Below are 23158 nucleotides of genomic sequence, written 5' to 3'. Positions count from 1 at the left end.
CTCTGTCTGGCACGGTGGTCAGTAACAGAGGAGCACCTCAGGGGACTGTCCTATCTCCATTTTTGTTCACTTTGTACACCTCAGACTTCCAGTACAACTCTGAATCATTCCACCTGCAGAAGTTTTCTGATGACTCTGCAGTGGTGGGGTGTATTAGGGATGGACAGGAGTCAGAGTACAGGGGACTACTGGATAACTTTGTGGACTGGTGCACTAAGAATGATCTACTCCTAAATGTGACAAAGACCAAGGAGATGGTGGTGGACTTTAGGAGGACTAAAACTTTGATTCAGCCCATAACCATCATGGGTGAGGAAGTTGAAATTGTTAATAACTACAAGTATTTGAGTGTACACTTAAATGACAGACTAGACTGGAGGACCAACACTGATGCTCTTGGACAACATTTCCGGGACACTACGTACCATCTGACTGGTAAGTCATACCTCAGATCACAATTATAATAGCTACTGTTCAACTCACCAGACTGACACAAGTGCACACATAGCTCGTCTTATAGAAACTGTGTCTGTTCCCTGAAGAGCGAGACCAAAGAATAAATTCACTAAAAGATTTCGAAACTAATCACCATTAAACCTGAAAAAGGCCAAATAAGTAAACAAAAACAATTTCTAAAGTTTGGGCTTCTCAACATTAGATCCCTTACACGGAAAGCAATTTGTTAATGAAATGATCTCAGATTATAGTCTTGATGCACTCTGCCTTACTGAAACCTGGCTTAGATCAAATGAATACATTGGTCTGAATGAGTCTACTCTGTCAGGATATTAGTATAAGCATGAGCCCCATCAGACTGGTCGTGGAGGTGGTGTTGCAACTATCTATAACAATTTTCTTACCGTTACTCAGAAATCAGGACCCAGGTTTAACTTATTCAAAGTGCTTGTCCTCAATGTTGCACTCACCAACATACATAAAAAAATCACCGGATTAGACCCCCAGGGCCGTACGTTGATTTTCTTAAAAAGTTTGCGCATTTACTCTCAGACCTGCTGATTAATTACGACAAAGTGTTGATTGTAGGAGACTTTAACATTCATGTTGACGATGCTAATAATGACTTAGGACTGGCATTTATGGACTTATTAAATTCATTTGGGATTAAACAAAACATTACCCTAACCCAGACCAACTCATCGTTTTAATCATACACTAGATTTAATTATATCACATGGAACAGATGTCACTGACATAGATATTCTACCTCAAAGCAATGATATCACAGACCATCACCTCTTAGTGTACACTCTACCTATAGAACATATTAGCCATGTTCCTCCACGTTATCGACTCGGTAGAAATATTATTCCAACCACTAAAGACAGATTCACATGTAATCTGATGGATCTGTCTCAATTTCTCACTAGACCCCTAAATGCAGATGATCTAGATGAAATGACTAACAGCATAGGCACTATTTTCACCAGCACACTAGAAACTGTTGCCCCCATCTGATTAAAAAAAGGTCAGAGATAAAACACCTGCACCATGGTACAATAGTCATACTCACGCTCTCAAGAGAGCAACCCGTAACCTGGAGCGAAAGTGGAGAAAAACTAAATTAGAAGTTTTTAGAATTGTGTATAAAGACATTATGTCTAGCTATAGACAGGCTCTAAAAGCTGCTAGAGCCGAGCATTTGAGCAAACTGATAGCAATAAACCACTGTTGTTTCTGTTTGCATGCTTTTTGTTTCTTATGTTCTGTAAAGCTGCTTTAAGACAATGTTCATTGTTAAAAGCGCTATACAAATAAAATTGAATTGAATTGAATTGATGCTGTGTACAAGAAGGGAATGAGCAGACTCTACTTTCTGAGGAAGCTCAGATCTTTCAATGTATGCAACAAGATGCTGGAGAGCTTCTACCAGTCTGTGGTGGCGAGTGCCATTTACCGTACTGTGGTTTGCTGGGGGGGCAGCATCAGTGCCAGGGATACCAGCAGGATTAACAAGCTTATTCGCAAGGCTGGATCTATCATTGGACACAAACTGGAGACGTTTGAGTCAGTGAGGAACAGGAGGTCACTGAACAAACTGCTCTCCATCATGGCCTATCCGTCTCACCCACTCTACAACACACTACAGAGTCAGCGGAGCTCATTCTCCAAAAGACTCATTCAAATTCGTTGTCACAGAGAACGTTACAGGACTTCATTCTTACCATTCGCAATAACATTGTACAACAGCTCACCTGTGTGTGACAGATGATAACACTTTCACATTACACTACTACAAGAAAGCTATCATTTAGAAAGCTGTCATTATATTCTACATTCTCAAGGTTCTTAATTTTCATTATTCACTGCCAGTTTTCACAAGTGTACTTATGTAAATACTGATGTAAATCTGGTTAAATCTACAACTGTGTTCCATATCTGCACTACTACATTTAATTTAACTTATTGTATTTTATATTTTGTATGTGTACGTGTTGTATCTTGCTACTGACCATGCTGCTGTAACACAAGAATTCCCTCATGGGATCAGTAAAGTCTATCTATCTATCTATCTATCTATCTATCCATCCATCCATCCATCCATCCATCCATCCATCCATCCATGAATCCATCTATCCATCCATCCATCCATCCAATTTCATGTCTGCATCACACACCTGAAAACCTGAACATTAAAAATCAAAAATTCCTGAGTGGGTAGATGAACACATTGGTGAGCCCGATCTTGAAGGGCCAGAGAAACTCGTCGTATCTCCCGTCATGCTGTACTTCTGCTTACATGCACCATATCAGCGACTGTATTTTGGAAAGATCCACTGGCATAAAATCAAAGAGAAATTAGCACCTGCGTTCCTATTTGTTACATGTTGCAACTGTAGTGATAACTGGTTAATTAATTCCAACAATTCATGCCCCACTGCAATGATATCTTTCAATAAGTTCTCTATCTCCATGTATAAATCTAGAGGATTGGTGCGGTCCGTCATTACTCTTTTGCACCTGAGAGCCTGCTGATTGTGCAGCTTGTATATTAGATGCACCATTGTATCAACGTGTTTAATCACCTGGGAAGCTAGTCAAGACTTTTCACTTTACACCTACCTTTGACTAAGCATAAGATTTAGTATCAAACATAGCACTATGCCTAGATAATGCAAGAGGTGTTAATTCTATGTAGGACCTAAGGCGCATTTTACACCATACATAGCAATTTCTAAGCAAAATGTGTAATGGTTGGCAGATCTGGTAATGTAACTGGCAATAAACGCCACTGGATATTGTGGCAATGTAATATTGTGTAAGGATGAGAATATCATTATATCACACAAGTCTAGTCAAACATTCTCCACCTTTACCAGTATTATGTTCAAATATTGTATTTATTATATAGTCCTCATTGTCTTGTATTTTGTTGTCCATTTTGCATTGGCACTTCTTGTTATTGGGTGTGTTTCACTCTTACTGTCACTTCTGTAATGTGGTATCAAGGCCTTGCTATTTTTTTCTACTGTATATTTGTATATGGCTAAAATGACAACAAAGCTCTAATCCCTCTGCAAAGATAATCATTTAATTAATTTAAAAATATTAAATTGTATTTTCATTGGGCATGTTTTTCATCATTCTTAAATGATCATTCTTCATTGCCAGAAAGATCTACAGGCCTCCAGTTCAAGAGCTGAATAAAGTATTTTCTGCAAATTGCTATTTGTTGTTATAATTAGTGAATGAACAATGACTTCTTTTTCCTTTTTTCCGTGCTTAATTGTTTAAATAAAAATTTAAATACATACGAATACAAGTACAGACATGAACGTTTTGAGCACTGAACAGATACAGGCACGGTGTAAGACCCTTAGTGTAACTAACATAACAGCAAAGAGGTTGTCCTCTGTATTAGCAGTGTATTTGTATTACTTTATTCATTAGCTCTTTCACCATATCAGTGTAAGGTTTCAGGCACTTTTTAAGACATAATTTTCCAGGACTTTTCCAAGACACAGCTAGCGTGATTGGCAGGCATTGCACCCTTAGGCATGAGATGATTGACAATAGTATCATGAATCGTCAATAGATTCCACAGAACACAATGACTACCAAGTCGGATGATTTAAATGGCTGTCAGAAAACAAGGTGTCTGCAGCTTTAAGATGGACCACAATAAAGTGTTGTATTTTTTTTTTTGCACATTTTGTATCCTATACAAACCTGAACCTGCTGTGTGACTTCGGAGCAGAGCAACAAAACATTTTTCTCTGATGCTTCGTAGTTTTCCTTATCTGTGTTGCCTAACAGCTAAAGCCATGAATGGCTACACTTTCAAAACATGAAAGAAAACTTAAAATTAAGAAAATGACACATTCATCAGCATGACTTCACTATATATGCAATGTAATTTATATATATAATTTTATTAAAATTTTATAATTTTAGTTGCAGCTAATAACTTGTTACATTTACTCACAGTCCCAACAACTGACCTTGTTAATGGGTAAATTAACCAAAAAAAAAAAAAAAAAACTGACTAAATGCAAAACGCTAGCAATTACAGCTATTGCAGCAATTGCTGTACACACAGTTTTTTACTGGCTCATGTTATCCAGTTCTACTAGCTATAGTTTGCTCTAAACTAAAGGTACCAAGTGGAAAAAAAGGGCCTTTCAGATGATAGATGAAAGTCTTGCTTGTTCTTGAGAAACAATAGTAATATTTCAACATTAATTTCTCAAATTTTATGCATTTTTACTATACTGCAAACCGAGTTGCCATTTCAAGCTGCATTGCTGACAAGGAAGCTATGACAGCCATGATAGAAAGGCAAGCTCAGGGCAGGTTGCACTTTAGGAGAACTGGCAAAAATTGCTCCGTTTTGACATGGACTACGGGTGATTTTCGTTCACCATCCGAAGGGCACCCAAAATTCCACCACAGGGTTTTCCAGGACATTGTTCTTTTTCTTCCATTTTCCGTGACTGGAATCTTTTCCAGGTTTTCCAGGATGTGTGGGAACCCTGGGTTTTGACCTTTTTAATAGTTGTAGGAAAAGCATCCAGTGTGTTTTGCATCGTCTCTTGCGTTCCAGTTCAGTGGTTCTGTGTTCCTGTTGAGGAAAACCTTGAAGTCCACAACTTCCTTGATCTCAACTCAGTTCAAGAAGACAATAACTTGACATTATTGAGGTGTTAAATAATAGAAATTAGTTTTAGGTCCAAATAAATATTGTAAAACCACAATGTTTGCACTTTACCATTTGCAGAGCACTTTTTTTTCCACAGGAAGTCAAATGTAGGGCCTAGATCTTTGGCATACTCCTCTTCATACCACACCAAGAGCTCCTGTCCTGGATTAATGGGTCGACAGCAACGGAACAGAATCCCACCTTGATACTGAAATGCCACAAGATTCTGTTCTTTATCATTACGAGCACAATTGACATACCTAAGAGATTGAGATAAAGTGGCAGAAAGGGGAACAAAGAAAAAACTCAGATATCAGAGATAAAGACTGAGAGAAAGCATGGAAATCATTCTTCCAACAAATAAGGAACTATAAAATCATAGACTAAATAAAACCCAACAATCACTGTATTCCTCACCTCATCCAGTTAGCATGCATCACTCTCTTGGCATCTATGTATTCTTCACACTGCCTACTCATGTATATCTGCAAAAATTACATTTAAATTTTATCTAGGAACAAGAATGCTGCACATACAAATATTGTTCTACAAAACATTACATAGGCAAAATTAATCTTCTGCTCAAGCAAAACTAATGTGAAAAAAAAGGAATAAAAATTAAGAAAATCTTTTAAAATATTTCATCTTACACACACATATACATATATATATATATATATATATACATACATACACATATATGTGTGTGTGTGTGTGTGTGTGTGTGTGTGTGAGAGAGACAAAGCATATACTATGTTGCATGTGAATGGGACTGGCCATTTAAGTTAATTTAAGGTAACTTACTTTATTCACATCTCAGATCCTTTCCCAATTAACTGAACTGGCTTTTTTAACCAGACAGTGTTTTCTATAGCCTAAGCGAGTAGCCTAAATGCTCCAAGAGTAATTGGTCGATTTGTTTCTTTTTTGTTACAGCAGATTATGGTCTATGAACTGCTGGGTGTCCAGGTGGTGCGCCAAAAAGTCCCACTCAGGAAGATGCTGCTCTCATTTCTTGCAGCATAGCACATAGTCTCAGAACAGGCCTAGTTAATCAGAGCGAAGGAGAAGACAAACAGGCTAAACTGATCGTCTGCTAGCTGTCTTGAGAATTTTAGTCAGGTTCCACCATATTGAGGAAGAAAAAACACTCAGTCTTTTTTAATAACCTGATTAAAATAAAAATTAGATCATACTGAATGCACAGCCAGCACCTTTGGTCTGAATGTAGAACTGTTAAATATAATATCTACTGCATCTAAAGAGCTTATTGTAAATGAAACTCTTACTGATCAGTAAGTTTAATGTACTGTGCTATCATGTTATTTATAATGATAATGATACGCATCACACAAAATCCTGAACATAAATTCAACGCATTTGAAGTTCTTTATATTAGTATACAGATATTTGTATTATGTAGTCACAAAAAATATGTTTACTCCGTCCACTAATTATTTTTTACAGACCCTCAGGGACATAGTCTGAATTTCTTCATGAATTTACAGATTTCATCTCGAACCTAGTTGTTTCTGTATACAAAGCATTAATTGTTGGAGACTTTAATATTCATTTTGATAATCCACAAGACCCTCTGAGAACAGCATTTATGTTGATTCTAGATTCAGTAGGGGTTAATCTGAACATAATAGAACCCATTCATTACAGTGGACATATTAAATATAATGGAATAAACATAGAAAACAGTCACACTACCTAGGTCTGAAGCTATCTCAGATCATTGCCTCACTTAAACCGTCACAGTCATAATACAGTTCCATCCAAAAGTATTGGAATAGCAAAGCCAATTATTTTCTTTTGGCTATACACTGAAGTTTATTTGGGTCTGAGATCAAAGGATGAATGAGATGACATATCAGAACCTACATGTGTTACCTTAGAACATGCCAGCTTTTGTAGGAACCCACCCATTTTTCAAGTGATCAAAAAATTGGAGCATGTGACTTTCACATGTGTTTCTTGTTGCCCAGGTGTGCCATGTTAGATTGATTGTTTAAACAATTAATAGCTCTGAATGTCTCTCTTGGTTTGGGCCCTGAGATTCACCTGTGAAGACTGCATTTGTTGTTAAAAAAAAAAAAAAAAGAAAAGAAAAAAATTATAAACCAACATGAAGACCAGAGAGCTGCCTATGGGAGAAAAGCAAGCCACTTTGAAGCTCAAAGAAGGACAATTGATCAGAGGCATTGCTCAAACATTGGGCATAGCCAATACAACAATTTGGATGGATGCAAATCTGCCGTGGATGACTGCAGAGGTGCGCGCGCTACTGAGGACCCGGGACTCTGCTTTCAGAGCAGGCGACAAGGTGGCCCTAAGAACAGCGAGGGCCAGACTGTCCCGGGCCATCAGAGAAGCAAAGCGCGCACACGCTCAGAGAATCCACAACCACTTCAAGACCAGCAGAGACACACGGCGCATGTGGCAGGGCATCCAGAACATCACCAACTACAGGACACCACCATCTGCCTGTGACGGTGAGGCCTCCCTCCCAGATGCGCTGAACGACTTCTACGCTCGGTTCGAGGCACAGAACGGCGTGACGGCGAGGAAGACCACCCCTCCTCCCAATGACCAGGTGCTGTGTCTAACCACGGCCGACGTGAGGAAGACTCTACACAGAGTCAACCCACGGAAGGCTGCTGGACCAGACAACATTCCTGGCAGGGTGTTCAGGGGATGTGCAGATCAGTTGGCAGATGTTTTCACGGACATCTTCAACACCTCCCTGTGCAGCACCGTTGTCCCGACGTGCTTCAAGGCCACCACCATCGTCCCCGTGCCAAAGAAGTCTTCAGTGTCCTGCCTCAATGACTACCGTCCCGTTGCACTTACACCCATCATCATGAAGTGCTTTGAGAGGCTCGTCATGAGGCACATCAAGACCCTGCTGCCTCCCTCAATGGACCCCCTGCAATTCGCTTACCGCCCCAACCTCTCAACAGATGACGCCATCACCACCGCCCTCAATCTGGCCCTCACCCGCCTGGACAATAAAGACACTTATGTTCGAATGCTGTTCATTGACTTCAGTTCAGCATTCAATACAATCATTCCTCAGCACCTGATTGGAAAGCTGAACCTGCTGGGCCTGAACACCTCCCTCTGCAACTGGATCCTGGACTTCCTGACCGGGAGACCTCAGTCAGTCCGGATCGGGAACAGCATCTCCAACACCACCACACTGAGCACTGGAGCCCCACAGGGCTGTGTGCTCAGTCCACTGCTGTTCACTCTGCTGACTTACGACTGTGTAGCAATGCACAGCTCGAATCGCATCATCAAGTTCGCCGATGACACGACCGTGGTGGGTCTCATCAGCAAGAACGACGAGTCAGCATACAGAGAGGAGGTGCAGCGGCTAACGGACTGGTGCAGAGCCAACAACCTGTCCCTAAAAGTGGACAAAACTAAAGAGATGGTTGTTGAATTCAGAAAAGCACAGAGTGACCACTCTCCGCTGAACATCGGTGGCTCCTCCGTGGAGATCATCAAGAGCACCAAGTTTCTTGGTGTTCACCTGGCGGAGAACCTCACCTGGTCGCTCAACACCAGTTCCATAACGAAGAAAGCCCAGCAGTGCCTGTACTTTCTGTGAAGGCTGAGGAAAGCCCATCTCCCACCCTCCATCCTCACCATGTTCTACAGAGGGACTATCGAGAGCATCCTGTGCAGCTGCATCACTGCCTGGTTTGGGAATTGCACTGTCTCAGATCGCAAGACCCTGCAGCAGATAGTGAGGACAGCTGAGAAGATCATCGGGGTCTCTCTTCCCTCCATCTCGGACATTTACACCTCCCGCTGCATCCGCAAAGCCACCAGCATTGTGGATGACCCCACACACCCTTCTCACACTCTCTTCACCCTCCTGCCGTCTGGTAAACGGTACCGAAGCATTCGGGCCTCACAACCAGACTGTGCAATAGTTTCTTCCCTCATGCCATCAGACTCCTCAACACCTAGAACTAGACTGAAGGAAGGAAAACACACACATACATACAACTGAACATCTTCCATGTACCTGTTTTAGACATGTTTTGCATGTTTTATGCTGCTGCTGCTACTATTATGTTTACACATAATACAATACCATTATGTTTACATTACTTCAGCTATTTATATCAAACTCTGTATTATTTGCACTATTGTCACTTGGTCACTTTCAAACAGAACTGCGTACTGGTTGGCGTTGTAGTTATTGTACTGTCTTGTTCTGTCTTGTTCTGTCTTGTGCCTCCGCACGTTTGCACTTGTGCACTTTATGTTTAATTTATGTAGTCCCCGTAGTTCTGTGTCGTCTTATGTAGCACCTTGGTCCTGGAGAAATGTTGTTTCGTTTCACTATGTACTTGTACATGGCTGAAATGACAATAAACTCCACTTGACTTGGAATGTCCTGAAAAAGAAAGAAACCACTGGTGTACTAATAACCAGACATCGAACAGGTCAGCCAAGGAAAACTACAGCAGCTAATGAGAGAAACATTGTGAGAGCTGTAAAGAAAAACCCAAAAACAACAGCCAGTGACATCACCAACAACCTCCACAGGGCAGGGGTGAAGGTATCACAATCCACCGCTCAAAGAAGACTTTGAGAACAGAAATATAGAGGCCACACCACAAGATGCAAATCTCTCATCAGTAGTAAGAATCAGAAGGTCTGATTAGAATTCCCAAAAAATATATAGAGATGAGTCACAAAAGCTGTGGAATCAAGATGAACCTCTACCAAAGCAATGGAAAGAAAGAAAGAAAGGATCTGCTCATGATACAAAACATATAAGCTCATGGGTCAAGCATGTTGGAGATAGTGTCATGGCTTGGGCTTGCATGGCTGCTTCTGGAACAGGCTCACTAATCTTTATTGATGATGGAATGATGGAATGACGGTAGTTGTCAACTGTTCAGTGACTTGAGTGTAAATTGTTCTTAGCAATTGCAGTCTTCAGACTATCCAAGTAAGAACATCCAGAGTCATCTTTAGGGTGTAAATGTGGTACCATCCACAGTAATTCTGTGGTGTTCTTTAGGCTGTCCATGTGGCAACTTCACAACGTCATACAATCCAGTCTCTGTATAAGCATGGTGAGAGTTGTGTCTACATACTTGGGATTAAATCTAAATGATTTAAGTGGGTGAAGGACTCCATTAGTGTGTCTTGTCTCCACTTCTGTAGTCTTCAGGGACAGGATCTCAATCTAAGGTTGGAGATAAGTCCAATATGGGGTCGTTAAGGTCACATTCCTTTTCAGTTCCTGTCATCCATTTGCAGATGACATTCTCTTGGCACCTTCTGAAGGGGACCACCAATATTTGTGTGGCTGGGATAAAAATCAGCACACCCAGCACTTTCACACAAACAACACACTCCACCCACTGCTGAGAGAAAGCGCTATCATGCTAACACACAAGGGGTCAGGAGTACCATGTTAGTAACCAGCTCCTTCCCAAAAAAGCTCCTGCTGTAGACAGCTATTAAAACACTGGAGATGCCAAAGTTCAAGTTCAAGTGGAATTTATTGTCATTTCAGCCATATACAAGTACATAGTGAAACAAAACACAAAACGTTTCTCCAGGACCAAGGTGCTACATAAGACGACACAGAACAACACAGAACTACAAGTGACTACATAATTTATACATAAAGTGAACAAGTGGAAACATGTGCAGACAGCACAAGACAGTACAATGACTACTGGGAAAGACAATGGGCACAGTGAGTCCCAGTGCAGCACCGACCAGTACACAGTTCTGTTTAAAAGTGAATCTAGTGAGAATAGTGCAAAGAGTACAAGAGTATAATACAAGTAGCTGAAATAGTGTAAACATAAGTGTAAACATAAGAGTAGCAGCCTATGTACAGTATAATAAATATTGTAGCAGCATAAACATGTGCAAAAACTTGCAAAAAGATTTCAGAGAAGATGGAGGATGCTCAGTTGTGTGTGTATATGTACGTGTGTGTGTTCCTTCAGTCCAGTTTCTGAGTACTGAGGAGTCTGATGGTTTGGGGGAAGAAAGTGTTGCACAGTCTGGTCGTGAGCCCCGAATGCTTCGGTACCGTTTACCAGACGGCAGGAGGGTAAAGAGTGTGTGAGAGGGGTGTATGGGGTCATCCACAATGCTGGTGGCTTTGCGGATGCAACGGGAGGTGTAAATGTCCGTGATGAAGGGAGGAGAGACCCCGATGATCTTCTCAGCTGTCCAGGCCCAGCAGGTTCAGCTTTCCAATCAGGTGCTGAGGAACGATTGTGTTGAATGCTGAACTGAAGTCTATGAACAGCATTCGAACATGTGTGTCTTTATTGTCCAGGTGGGTGAGGGCCAGATGGAGGGTGATGGTGATGGTGTCATCTGTTGAGCGGTTGGGGCGGTAAGCGAATTGCAGGGGGTCCAGTGAGGGGGGCAGCAGGGTCTTGATGTGCCTCATGACGAGCCTCTCGAAGCAGTTCATGATGATGGGTGTAAGTGCAATGTGTGTGCTCTTTGACTCTCTGATGGCCCGGGACAGTTTGGTCCTCACTGTTCTTAGGGCCGCCTTATCGCCTGCTCTGAAGGCAGAGTCTCAGGTCTTCAGTAGCGCACGCACCTCTGCAGAACCACGGCTTCTGGTTGGTGCGTGTGGTGATGGTCTTGGATACGGTGATGTCATCAATGCACTTGCTGATATAGCTAGTCACTGATGTTGCGTATTCCTCCAAGTTGGTGAAGTCACCGTCAGTTGCTGCTTCCCTGAACATGTGCCAGTCAGAGTGTTCAAAACAGTCTTGAAGAGCAGAGATGGATCCTGCTGGCCAGGTTTTCACCTGCTTCAGAACCGGTTTGGAGCGTCTGAGGAGCGGTCTGTATGCTGGGATTTGCATAACAGAGATGGGGGCGGGGCTCCGCATGGTACGCGCCTGGGATGTTTGTGTAAACAAGGTCCAGCACGTTCTTCCCTCTTGTTGCAAAGTCCACATGCTCATGGAATTTAGGGAGCACTGACTTGAGATTTGAATGGTTGAAATCTCTGGCATCAATAAACAGTCCATCAGGGTTTGAATTCTGCAGTTCACTAATAGCCCCATACAGTTCACAGAGCACGTCTTTAGCATTAGCGCTGGGGGAATGTACACACCGATTATGAGGACAGTGGTGAATTCCCGTGGTAAATAAAATGGTCTGCATCTAACAGTCACAAACTCCACCAGCAATGAGCAGTAACTAGAAACTAGCACTGAGTTCTTGCACCATTCCGTGTTGATGTAAACACACAAGCCACCGCCACGAGCCTTACCGCACAGAGCTGTGTTTCTGTCGGCAATGAGGCTAGCCTGTCTAGCTGAATGACAGCGTCCGGAACTCTGTCGCTGAGCCACATCTCCATGAAAACAAAGATGCAGCAGTCTCTAAACTCACGCCACGTAGTTTGCTGGAGTCAGATGTAATCCAATTTATTGTCCAGGGAGCAGACATTGGAGAGCAGGATGGACGAGATGTCCCATCCCCCGGCCACCGGCATCAGGCACGTAGCTTCTCCAGCAGATCATCATGAAGAGTAGCTGTAGTGTTATTTCTGAAGTTTAGAAGTGTCTGGATTTTCATTTTTGGATCTTGGAGTTGAACTTCTCAGCCTGTTGCCACCGAGACCCTCTCCAGGCAGAAGCAGAAGCAACATGAAACATCATGATTCACACACAAGGCTTTTAACTTCTGCATGATACTCGATACGTTCATCCAGTGGTGGCAGCATTCCGCTGCATTCAGTAAACGTGAACTAGTGAGAGAAAATAGTAGACTACAGGCAACACTATCCCCAACTTCTTCAGTAGTGTACTGCATCCTAACAAAAACTGGGGGACTTATCTTTCAATATTTATAATAAATTTATAATAAATTTATAATAACTCACCACCCAAGAGTAGTCACTGTTCATGGCTTCCTCTCTGTCCACCAGCTCTCCCTGGTATGGTCCATAGTGTGCACCAACTGGAACAGTCTCTCCTTTATTAAACACTCCTAGACCTGCATCAGGAATATCAGACATCTGAATCTCTAGTCCAGGAGGAAGAGTTTGTCTGGCTCGTTCAGGGACCCCCATGGGAACAGGAGTATCAGGGATGAAGAGTGCCGGACCGTGGACCTCACACTTGTTAAAGAAGGAGGACTGGCAAAGTTCACAGTCTGTAAAGAGAAAACAAAATAACACAAATCAAGGTTTCCCAAAATATTTTCTAATAAACTGTAATAAATACAATTTTAAAAGGCAAGGAGAGTTTCTGTTTTAAACTCTTAAAGTATTTTTTTAGTGTGTAACCACACATGCCAAATAATTTTTACATTTACGGCATTTGACACCATTACCCAGAGCGACTTGGGCATCTTAGGTAAACGTGGCACACAGAAAGGCAGAGATGTGCTTACTTTCCACAAGCTAACTACGTGTTTTCCATCTCTTTAGTGCTGTGCTTCAGGCAAATGTTGATTGGTTGGCTGAGAGGCATGTCTGTGTACTCAGAAACGGTTTGTTTTCTCAAAACGGGTTTAATCAAATTTAGATTAATATTGTTTAAATAAGAGTAATAATGTTCAAAGTATATCTGAAGCGCAAACAAAAAAAATTATAAACAATAAAGTGTAAACAATAAAATTTTCCCTCATTGCATCCAGAACTTTCTGTCTTCTATAGACGAGCTCATGCTCCAAAACTGAATTATGTCTGTGTTATCTTCTATTTATTATTCCTACAGTAAAAAAAAGGAGACTCGCATTGTTTTCGGCTCTTCACACTGTGCAAGCAGATGTGGACCCTCTCCATGTCACCTGATGACTGTCACTCCAGGTAGGAAGCAAATCAATGCCATGATGTGTCACAAATTCCAACACTCACAAGGCTGGATAAAAGGGTCATATAGTTCTCTGTGTCAAAGGCTGTCAGGTTTTTGCGGGGTGTGCCGCTTGCAAGCCAGACTGGTTATGACTGGAGATCGTTCTGGGTGAAATAGAGAACCAGATGATTGTAGACAGTGTTTTCAAGGAAAAGAGAAAAAGAAAAGAGAGAAGTGATACTGGTCTGTAGTTGCTGTTGTCTGAAGAAATTCAGAGTGGATTTCTTCAGGATGGGAATAACCCTTGCTGACTTGAATGCAGTCAGTACTTGACCAGATTTTATGGAATCATTAATAACAGAAGATATGAAGACTAGGAAGTCTTGTGAGATGGACCAGTGTGGAAGACACAGAATCCAGCGGTGGTGGGATTGCAGGACAAGACAATCTGCAGGATCTCTTCTGATGACTGAGAAGAAAAATGTGTCAGAGAAAGAGAAGGGGAATTTTGAAGATGTAGTGTAAGAGCCAGGGCACATACGAAAGACTGGCAAATGATTCCAATCTTTTCATCAAGAAGGTGGCAACGTCATCAGCAGCCAGGGAAGACTATAAAGGAGGAGACAATGGGTTAAGAAAAGAAGAAAAGATGCTGTGCTGCTTGCTAGGATCTTGTGCAGAGGCCTCCTATAGATCTATAGAGGATCTACAAATGGATGTCTTAAAGATGGGCATAGCTGCAATTACATCAACTGAAAACCTGGACAGTTGATCACTGTGCAACACATCCAACAACCAAGAAGCAGTGCGAGAAGACTTCCTAGGCTTAGAAGATAGCGGGACAAGGAGGTCCACGGATGAGGAAAGTGTTTTTGGCTAGTTCCAGTGGTAGAGTTTTTTGGTGAGTGAGGGAGAGGTTGATGTCATGCAGAACAGGGAGGGTGATGGTGAAGGTCACCAAGTGATGATCTGACATGTGGAGCAGTAAATATATACATTATACACATACACACACTAATATATATATATATATATGTATATATATATATATATATATAGTCAGGTCTGGAAGTATTTAGACAATGATTTTTGTGATTTTGCCTTTATACACCACTACAATGGATTTGAAATAAAACAATCAAGATGTGATAGAAGTGTAGACTTTCAGCTTTATTTTAAGAAGTTCCACAAAAATATGGCATTTACCATTTGGGAATTACAGCCATTTTAAGCAAAGTACTTCCATTTTCAGAGGCTCAAAGGCACTTGGACAATTGACTGACAAGAAGTTAACTGACCAGGTGCGGTCCATTCCCTCGTTACTTAAAGACAAATGAAGCAGATAAAAGGTCTGGAGTTGATATCAGGTATTGAGTTGGCATTTGGCAGCTGTTCGACTGGAGCTACCAATATGAAGTCCAAGGAGATCTCAATGCAAGTGAAGGAGGTCATCATTAGGCTGAAAAAACAACTCATAAATCTATGAGAGAGACAGCAAAAACCTTACGTGTGGCCAAATCAACAGTTGGATACATTCTTGAAAAGAAAAAAAGCACTAGTGAGCTCAACAACATCACAAGGCCTGGAAGACCACGGAAGACACCTAAAGTGGATGATCACAGAATCCTTTCCTTGGTGAAGAAAAACCCCTTCACAACATCAACAGAAGTCAAGAATTCTCTGGAGAAGGTAGGTGTATCATTGTCAAAATCTACAATCAAGAGATGTCTTCATGAATGTAAATACAGAGGGTTTTCAGCAAGGTGCAAACCACTGGTAACATTCAAGAACAGAAAAGCCAGATTAGACTTTGCCAGAAAACATCTAAAAAAGCCTCCCATGTTCTGGAATAAGATTCTTTGGACTGATGAAACCAAGATTAACTTGTACCAGAATGATGAGAAGAGAAAAGTATGGCGAAAGAAAGGAACAGCTCGTGATCCAAAGTATACCACATCATGTGTCAAACATGGTGGAGGGAGTGTTATGGCATGGGCATGTATGGCTGCCAATGGAACCAGCTCACTGGTGTTTATTGATGATGAAACTGCTGATAGAAGTAGCAAGATGAATTCTGAGGTGTATAGGGCTATACTCTCTGCTCGCATTCAGCCAAATGCTACAAAACTGACAGGACGCTGGATAATGACCCTAAAACATACTGCGAAAGCAACTCAAGACTTTTTGAAGGCAAAGAAATGGAATATTCTTCAATGGCCAAGTCAGCTGCCTGATCTCAACCCAATAGAGCATGCTTTTCACTTACTGAAGACAAGACTGAAGGCAGAAAGACACACAAACAAGCAGCAACTGAAGGTGGCTGCAGTGAAGGCCTGACAAAGCATCTCCAGGGAGGAAACTCAGAATCTGAGTTTTGAGAACATGGGTTCCAGACTTCAGGCAGTCACTGACTGCAAAGGATTTTCATCCAAGTATTAAAATTATGGTTATATTTACAGTTATGTCACTTTGTTCAAATACCTTTGAGCCTCTGAAAATGAAGGTACTTTGTTGAAAATGGCTGTAATTCCTAAATGGTAAATGTCATATTTTTGTGGAACCTCTTTAAATAAAGCTGAAAGTCTACACTTCGATCACATCTTGATTGTTTTATTTCAAATCCATTGTGGTGGTGTATAAAGGCAAAATCACAAAAACTCTGTCATTGTCCAAATACTTCCAGACCTGACTGTACATACATATATATATATACATATATATATATACACAATCAGCAAAAACAGCTTCGGCCCGTCGAGGCACAGACTCCACAAGACCTCTGAAGGTGTGCTGTGGTAACCAAGACGTTAGCTGCAGATCCTTTAAGTCCTGTAAGTTGCGAGGTGCAGCCTCCATGGATCAGATTGTCCAGCACATCCCACAGATGCTCCATCGGATTGAGATCTGTTGAATTTGGAGGCCAAGTCAACACCTTGAACTCTCTGTCCTGTTCCTCAAACCATTCCTGAACAATTTTTGCAGTGTGGCAGGAAGCATTAGAATGCTGAAAGAGGCCACTGCCATTAGGGAATACTGTTGCCATGAGAAGGTGTACTTGACCTGCAACAATGTTTAGGTAGGTGGTTTGATTAGAAATTTGATTAAAATGATCAGGAACATGAGTGAAGTGAAGTGATGTGTGGCCAAGTATGGCGACCCATACTCTGAATTTGTGCTCTGCATTTAACCCATCCAAGTGCACACACGCACACCGTGAACACACACCCGGAGCAGTGGGCAGCCTTTTTTTTTTTTTTTTTTTTTTTTTGCTGCGGTGCCCGGGGAGCAGTTGGGGGTTCGGTGCCTTGCTCAAGGATCTCACCTCAGTCGTGGTATTGAAGGTGGAAGTGGGCGCTGGTCATTCGCTCCCCCCACCTACAATCCCTGCAGGACCTGAGACTCGAACCCACAACCTTCAGGTTCACCTTCAGGTTACATGTCCGACTCTCTAACCATTAGGCCATGACTGCCCCCATATAAGAGACCATATAAACTAAACCTGGTCATCTAAACTATGCTTAATTAAAATATGGCATATTTTGGGCATGTCTGGTATCAGTCTACTCCGTATTTCATAGTGGTGACATCGTAAATATCATAGAAGTTTGGGAAATAACATCTACATTATATGTTGCAGTGTGTGTTTTTTTTCTTCCCACACACACCTACGCCCACACATATGCATACTGGCACCACCTGGTCTGCACAGGAGACCTTTTGCCTTTGCTCCCACCAACTCATTCTCAGGAACTTAATCAACATACAGTTCCCTAGGGTGAGGTACATGGCTTGGGGTCCATTCTGCCATAAATACACTGTGTCTCTTCTGTTTGGTGCTCTGGTCATGATACACTTCAAAGAGGCTCAGACGCTCAAATATATTATGAATTTGTGTTTTGTACAATAAACTCATTCATTACCTTATCTCTCAATATTCAGTAATTCTTCTGCAAGAAAGGATTGTGCATTACAATGATTTATATGGTTATTAGAAATAGTTTCCTAGCTAAAGCTTTAGTACTATAGACACGTTTAAAAGCAACATACAGTGCCCTCCACTAATACTGATAAATATGACCAAAGAAAGCTGTGAAAAATTGTCTTTATTGTTTAACCTTTTGATCTTTTGTTCATAAAATTCACAAAAATACTCTGCTCTCATGGATGTCAAACAATTGCAAACACAACACAGATTTATCAAAAAAGAAAAAAAAATCTTTGTTAAATATATGTGTGGTACAATTAATGGCACCCCTATGAATTCATATGAGAAAAATATATCTGAAGTATATTCCCATTGATATTTTACATTTTTTAGTACACCTAGGTGATTAGGAACAGGAAATTGTTCAACCATGACTTCCTGTCTTCCTTTGTGTCATTCATCACAATGGGTAAGACCAAGGAATATAGCTGTGATGTGTGGCAAAAGGTTGTTGAGCTTCAGAAGTGGCCATAAAAAAATAGCAAAAGAATTGAAAATGCCAATTTCCACCATCAGGGCAATAATTAAGAAGTTCCAGTCAACTGGAAATAGTATGAATCAACCTGGAAGAGGACGTGTGTCTATATTGTCTCGAGGCACTTTGAAGAAGATGGTTCGAGTGGCCAAAAAATCTCCAAGGATCACAGCTGGAGAATTGCAGAAGTTAGTCGCGTCGTAGAGTCAGAAAGTCTCCAAAACTACAATCCGACATCACCTACTTCATCACAAGTTGTTTGGAAGGGTTTCCAGAAAAAACCTCTACTCTCATCCAAAAACAAACTCAAGCGTCTTTAGTTTGCCAGACACTATTGGAACTTCAATTGGGATCAGGTTCTATGGTCAGTTGAAACCAAAATAGAGCTTTTTGGCAATAAACACCAGAGGTGGGTTTGGCGCACACAAAGAGATAGCCATACAGAAAAGTACCTCATGCTCACGGTTAAATATGGCGGTGGCTCTTTAATGTTTTGGGGCTGTTCTTCTTCCAGAGGACCTGGACATTTTGTTGGGATACATAGCATCATGGACTCTATCAAATATTAATAGATATTAAATGAACACGATTGCCTCTGCCAGAAAGCTTAAAATGGGCCGTGGCTGGATCTTCCAGCAGGACAATGATCCAAAACATACATCAAAATCAACACAAAAATGGTTTACTGACCACAAAATCAAGGTCCTGCCATGACCATCCCAGTCCCTGACTTGAACCACATAGAAAACCTGTGGGGTGAACTGAAGAGGAGAGTCCACCAGCATGGACCTCGAAATTTGAAGGCTCTGGAGAGATTCTGTATGGAGGAATGGTCTTGGATCCCTTGCCATGTATTCTCCAACCTCATCAAGCATTATAGGAGAAGACTCAGAGCTGTTATCTTGGCAAAAGGAGGTAGCACAAAGTATTGACTTAAAGGGTACCAATAATTGTACCACACATATATTTAACAAAGATTTTGTTTTGGATAAACCTGTGTTGTGTTTGCAATTGTTTGATATCCATGAGAGCAGAGTTTAAACAATAAAGACAATTTTGCACAGCCTTCTTTGCTCATATTTACCAAGGGTGCCAATATTAGTGGAGGGCACTGTATGACAAGCTAAGAGAAGAAGCTAATACCGGCAAGTTTAAAGTAAACCTCTGACAAGTAAATAGGAAAGACCTAGGCTTGCATGTCGATAGAAACCTTTGAGCTAACAAAATAACTGTTTAATAAATAGGCTATATAAAAGCCTTTATAATGAAAGCTTAGCATGGAGCTGTTTTAGATTAAATACAATTGGAATACTGAGATATTATACTTCTAGCCATAACTAAAAGATTATTCCCTGGAATCAGTTACATTCAGTTAACATAGTTATCTGGCTCCGATTTACTAAGTTAACAGGTATTATAAATTGGAGTCTGACAATTAATATATTGGAATCATATATATGTCTTAAACACACGTTTAACCTTTGGCTGCACCTACTTCCATGCTTGGTCATAGGAGAGCAGCGGGCTAAGATAATAACCCTTTATATTTTAGCCCTACGGTATGTAACATCCACATGAATGCCAAGGTTTCCCAGCAGAACACTGCCTCCATCCGGCTTGCCTTCTTCCCATAGTGCATCCTGGTGCCATCTCTTCCCCAGATAAGCAACGCACATGCACCTGGCCGTCCACATGATGTAAAAGAACATGACTCATCAGACCACCTTCTTCCACCTTCTTCCATTGCTCCATGGTCCAGTTCTGATGCTCATGTGCCCATTGTAGGTGCTTTCTGGTCTGTGGCTATGCAGCCCCATACGCAGCAAGCTGCGATGCACTGTGTATTCTGACATCTTTCTATTATAGTCAGCATTAACTTTTTCAGCAGTTTGTGTTACAGTAGCTCTTCTGTGGATCGGGCCTTCCACACGCATCAATGAGCCTTGGGCACCCATGATCCTGTCGCCAGTTCACCAGTTGTCCTTCCTTGGACCACTTTTGATAGGTGCTAACCACTGCATGTTTTGGAGATGCTCTAACCCAGTCATCTAGCCATTACGATTTGGCCCTTGTCAAAGTTGCTCAGATCTTTACGTTAACCTGCCCATTTTTCCTGCTTCCAACACATCAACCTTGAGAACTGACTGTTCACTTGCTGCCTAATATATCCCACCAGAGAAGCAATGTTATTCACGTCACCTGTCAGTGGTTTTAATATTATGGCTGATCGGTGTGTACATATATACACACACACACACACACACACACACACACACACACACAAACACACACACAAACACAAACATTCATTTGTGGTAGTCTGGAAAAAGCCATCAGATGTCAATGGAGATACCTAGTGGAAAATAGCCAAGAAAGTCAGAAATTTTTATTTATTTATTTATTTATTTTTAATTTTTCTGCCAATAAAATACTTTGACATCTCTACTTTAAAATAAGTGGAGTGTGAATTGACTGGACAGGGCTAACCTGCTATACAGTGAATGGGTGAGGCTAACCTGCTGTACAGTGAATAGTCAGGGCTAACCCTTTGTAAATTTATTGGGTAGGGTTAACCTCCTGTAAAGTGAATGGCCAGGATTATACTGCTGTACATTCAATGAGTGAGGCTAACCTGCTGTACAGTGAACAGGTGGGGCTAAACTACTATAAAGTACAACCTCATTTCCAAAAAAGTTGGGACGCTGTGTAAAATTTAACTAATTTAACAGAATGCAATGATTTGCAAATTGCACAAACCCATATTTTATTCACAACAGAACATAGAAAACGTAACAAATGTTTAAACTGAGATAGTGTTTTATGAAAAAAAAAGAAAAAAAAAAGAAAAAAAAAAGAAAAAAAAAAAGAAAAAAAAATTCATTTTGAATTTGACAGCTGCAACATGTCTCAAAAAAGTTGGGACAGGGCCATTTTTACCACTGTGTAGCATCTCCTCTTCTTTTAACAACAGCTTGTATACATTTGGGAAGTGAGGAGATGAGTTGCTGGAGTTTTTCGAGGGGAATGTTGTCCTATTCTTGCCTGATATAGGATTCCAGCTGCTCTACTGTTGGGGGTCCTCTTTGCTGTATTTTTCTCTTCATGATGCACCAAATATTTTCAATTAGTGAAAGGTCAAGACTGCAGGCATGCCAGTTCATCACCCAGATTCTTTTCTATGAAGCCATGCTGTTGCAGGACACGCAGTATGTGGTTTGGCATTGTCTTGTTGGAATATGCAAGGCCTTCCCTGAAAAAGACGTCGTCTGGATGGAAGCATATGTTGCTCTAAAACCTGTATATACCTGTCAGCATTGATGGTGCACTGATGGTGCCTTTCCAGATGTGAGATCTGCCCATGCCATACTATCAGAGAAGGTGGCTTTTGAACTGAGCACTGATAAGTCAGATGGTCCTTCTCTTCTTTAGGTGTCCATGATTTCTGGCATCCATGATTTCCAAAAAGAACTTCGAATTTGGACTCGTCTGACCACAGAACAGTTTTCCACTTTGCCTCAGTCCATTTTACATGAGCTTTGGCCCAGAGAAGACGGCAGTGTTTCTGGATCATGTTCATATATAACTTCCTCTTTGCATGGTACAGCTTTACTGCATTTGTGGATGGCACGGCGAACTGTGTTTAATGACAATGATTTTTTGAAGTGTTCCTGAGCCCACGCAGTGATATCCATTACAGAAGCATGCCTGTTTTTGATGCAGTGCCGTCTGAGGGCCCGAAGATCACGGGCATCCAATATTGCTTTTGGGCCTTGTCCCTTACACACAGAGATTTCTCCAGATTCTCTGAATCTGTTTATGATATTATGTACTGTAGACGATGAGATGTTTAAGATCCTATTTTTTAAAGATGCTCTTTTTATACCCAATCATGTTAATGGCCTGTTGCCAATTAATCCAATTAGTTTTAAAATGTTCCTTCAGCTGTTTCTTGTTAGTTTTATTTACTTTTCCAGCCTTTTGTTGCCCCCGTCCCAACTTTTTTGAGACATGTTGCTGGCATTAAATTCCAAATGAGAGAATATTTTTCATAAAATAGTAAAATGTCTCACTTTAAACATTTCATATGTTGTCTATGCCCTCTTGCGAATAAAATATGGGTTTATATGATTGGTAAATCTTCTTTATTTATAGTTTTTATTCACATTTTACAAAGCATCCCAACCTTTTTGGAAATGGGGTTGTAAACATGTGGGGTTATCCTGAAAAATAAAAGAGGAGGAGATGTTAAACTGCTGTAAAGAGAAAGGCAGGGTTAACTTGCTGTAAAGTAAATGAGGGGAGTAAACTGCTGTAAAGTGAAAGGTTGGGGCTAATCTGCTCTAAAGTGAAAGGGCAGGGCTAACCTGCTGTACATTGAACAGGTGGGGCTAACTTGCTGAAAAATAAAGGGGGGTGTTAAGCTACTGTAAAGTAAAGGGTTGGTTAAGATGCTGTAAAGCGAAAGGGTGGGGCTGACCTGCTGTAAAGTGAATGGGCGGAGTTAACCAGCTGAAAAATAAAATGGGTTAAGATGCTGAAAAGTAAAAGGGGGTGGGGTTTTAATCCTGCTATAAAGGTAATGGGGGGGGGTGCTAACCTGCTGTAAAAACAACTGCTCGTTTCTCTGATGATGTAGAAACAAGAAATTCTACAAATTGACCTTACAGACTGGGGTGGGAGTAGAAACGTTAACAATGTTTATAAACTCTTTT

At 41.1% G+C, this 23158-nt stretch overlaps 1 protein-coding gene across 4 annotated transcripts in view; it reads right to left on the bottom strand.

Moving 5' to 3' along the window:
* LOC113524450 (zinc finger protein 883) overlaps positions 1–23158 on the bottom strand; it is a 35051-nt gene that overhangs the window by 5541 nt on the left and 6352 nt on the right. For all 4 annotated transcript variants that reach the window (XM_053228450.1, XM_053228448.1, XM_053228449.1 and 1 more), the window contains 3 exons: positions 13071–13342; positions 5576–5643; positions 5228–5418 (listed from right to left, as the gene is read on the bottom strand). In XM_053228450.1, coding sequence (XP_053084425.1) covers positions 5228–5418; positions 5576–5643; positions 13071–13259 — 448 coding nt within the window. In that variant the 5' untranslated portion in view covers positions 13260–13342. The remainder of the gene's footprint in view (positions 1–5227; positions 5419–5575; positions 5644–13070; positions 13343–23158) is intronic.

The sequence above is a fragment of the Pangasianodon hypophthalmus genome, chromosome 23 (assembly GCF_027358585.1).
Source record: "Pangasianodon hypophthalmus isolate fPanHyp1 chromosome 23, fPanHyp1.pri, whole genome shotgun sequence".
Lineage (NCBI taxonomy): Eukaryota > Metazoa > Chordata > Actinopteri > Siluriformes > Pangasiidae > Pangasianodon > Pangasianodon hypophthalmus.
Note: the sequence above shows the minus strand (reverse complement) of the source record. Positions and strands in the feature narration are given on the sequence as shown.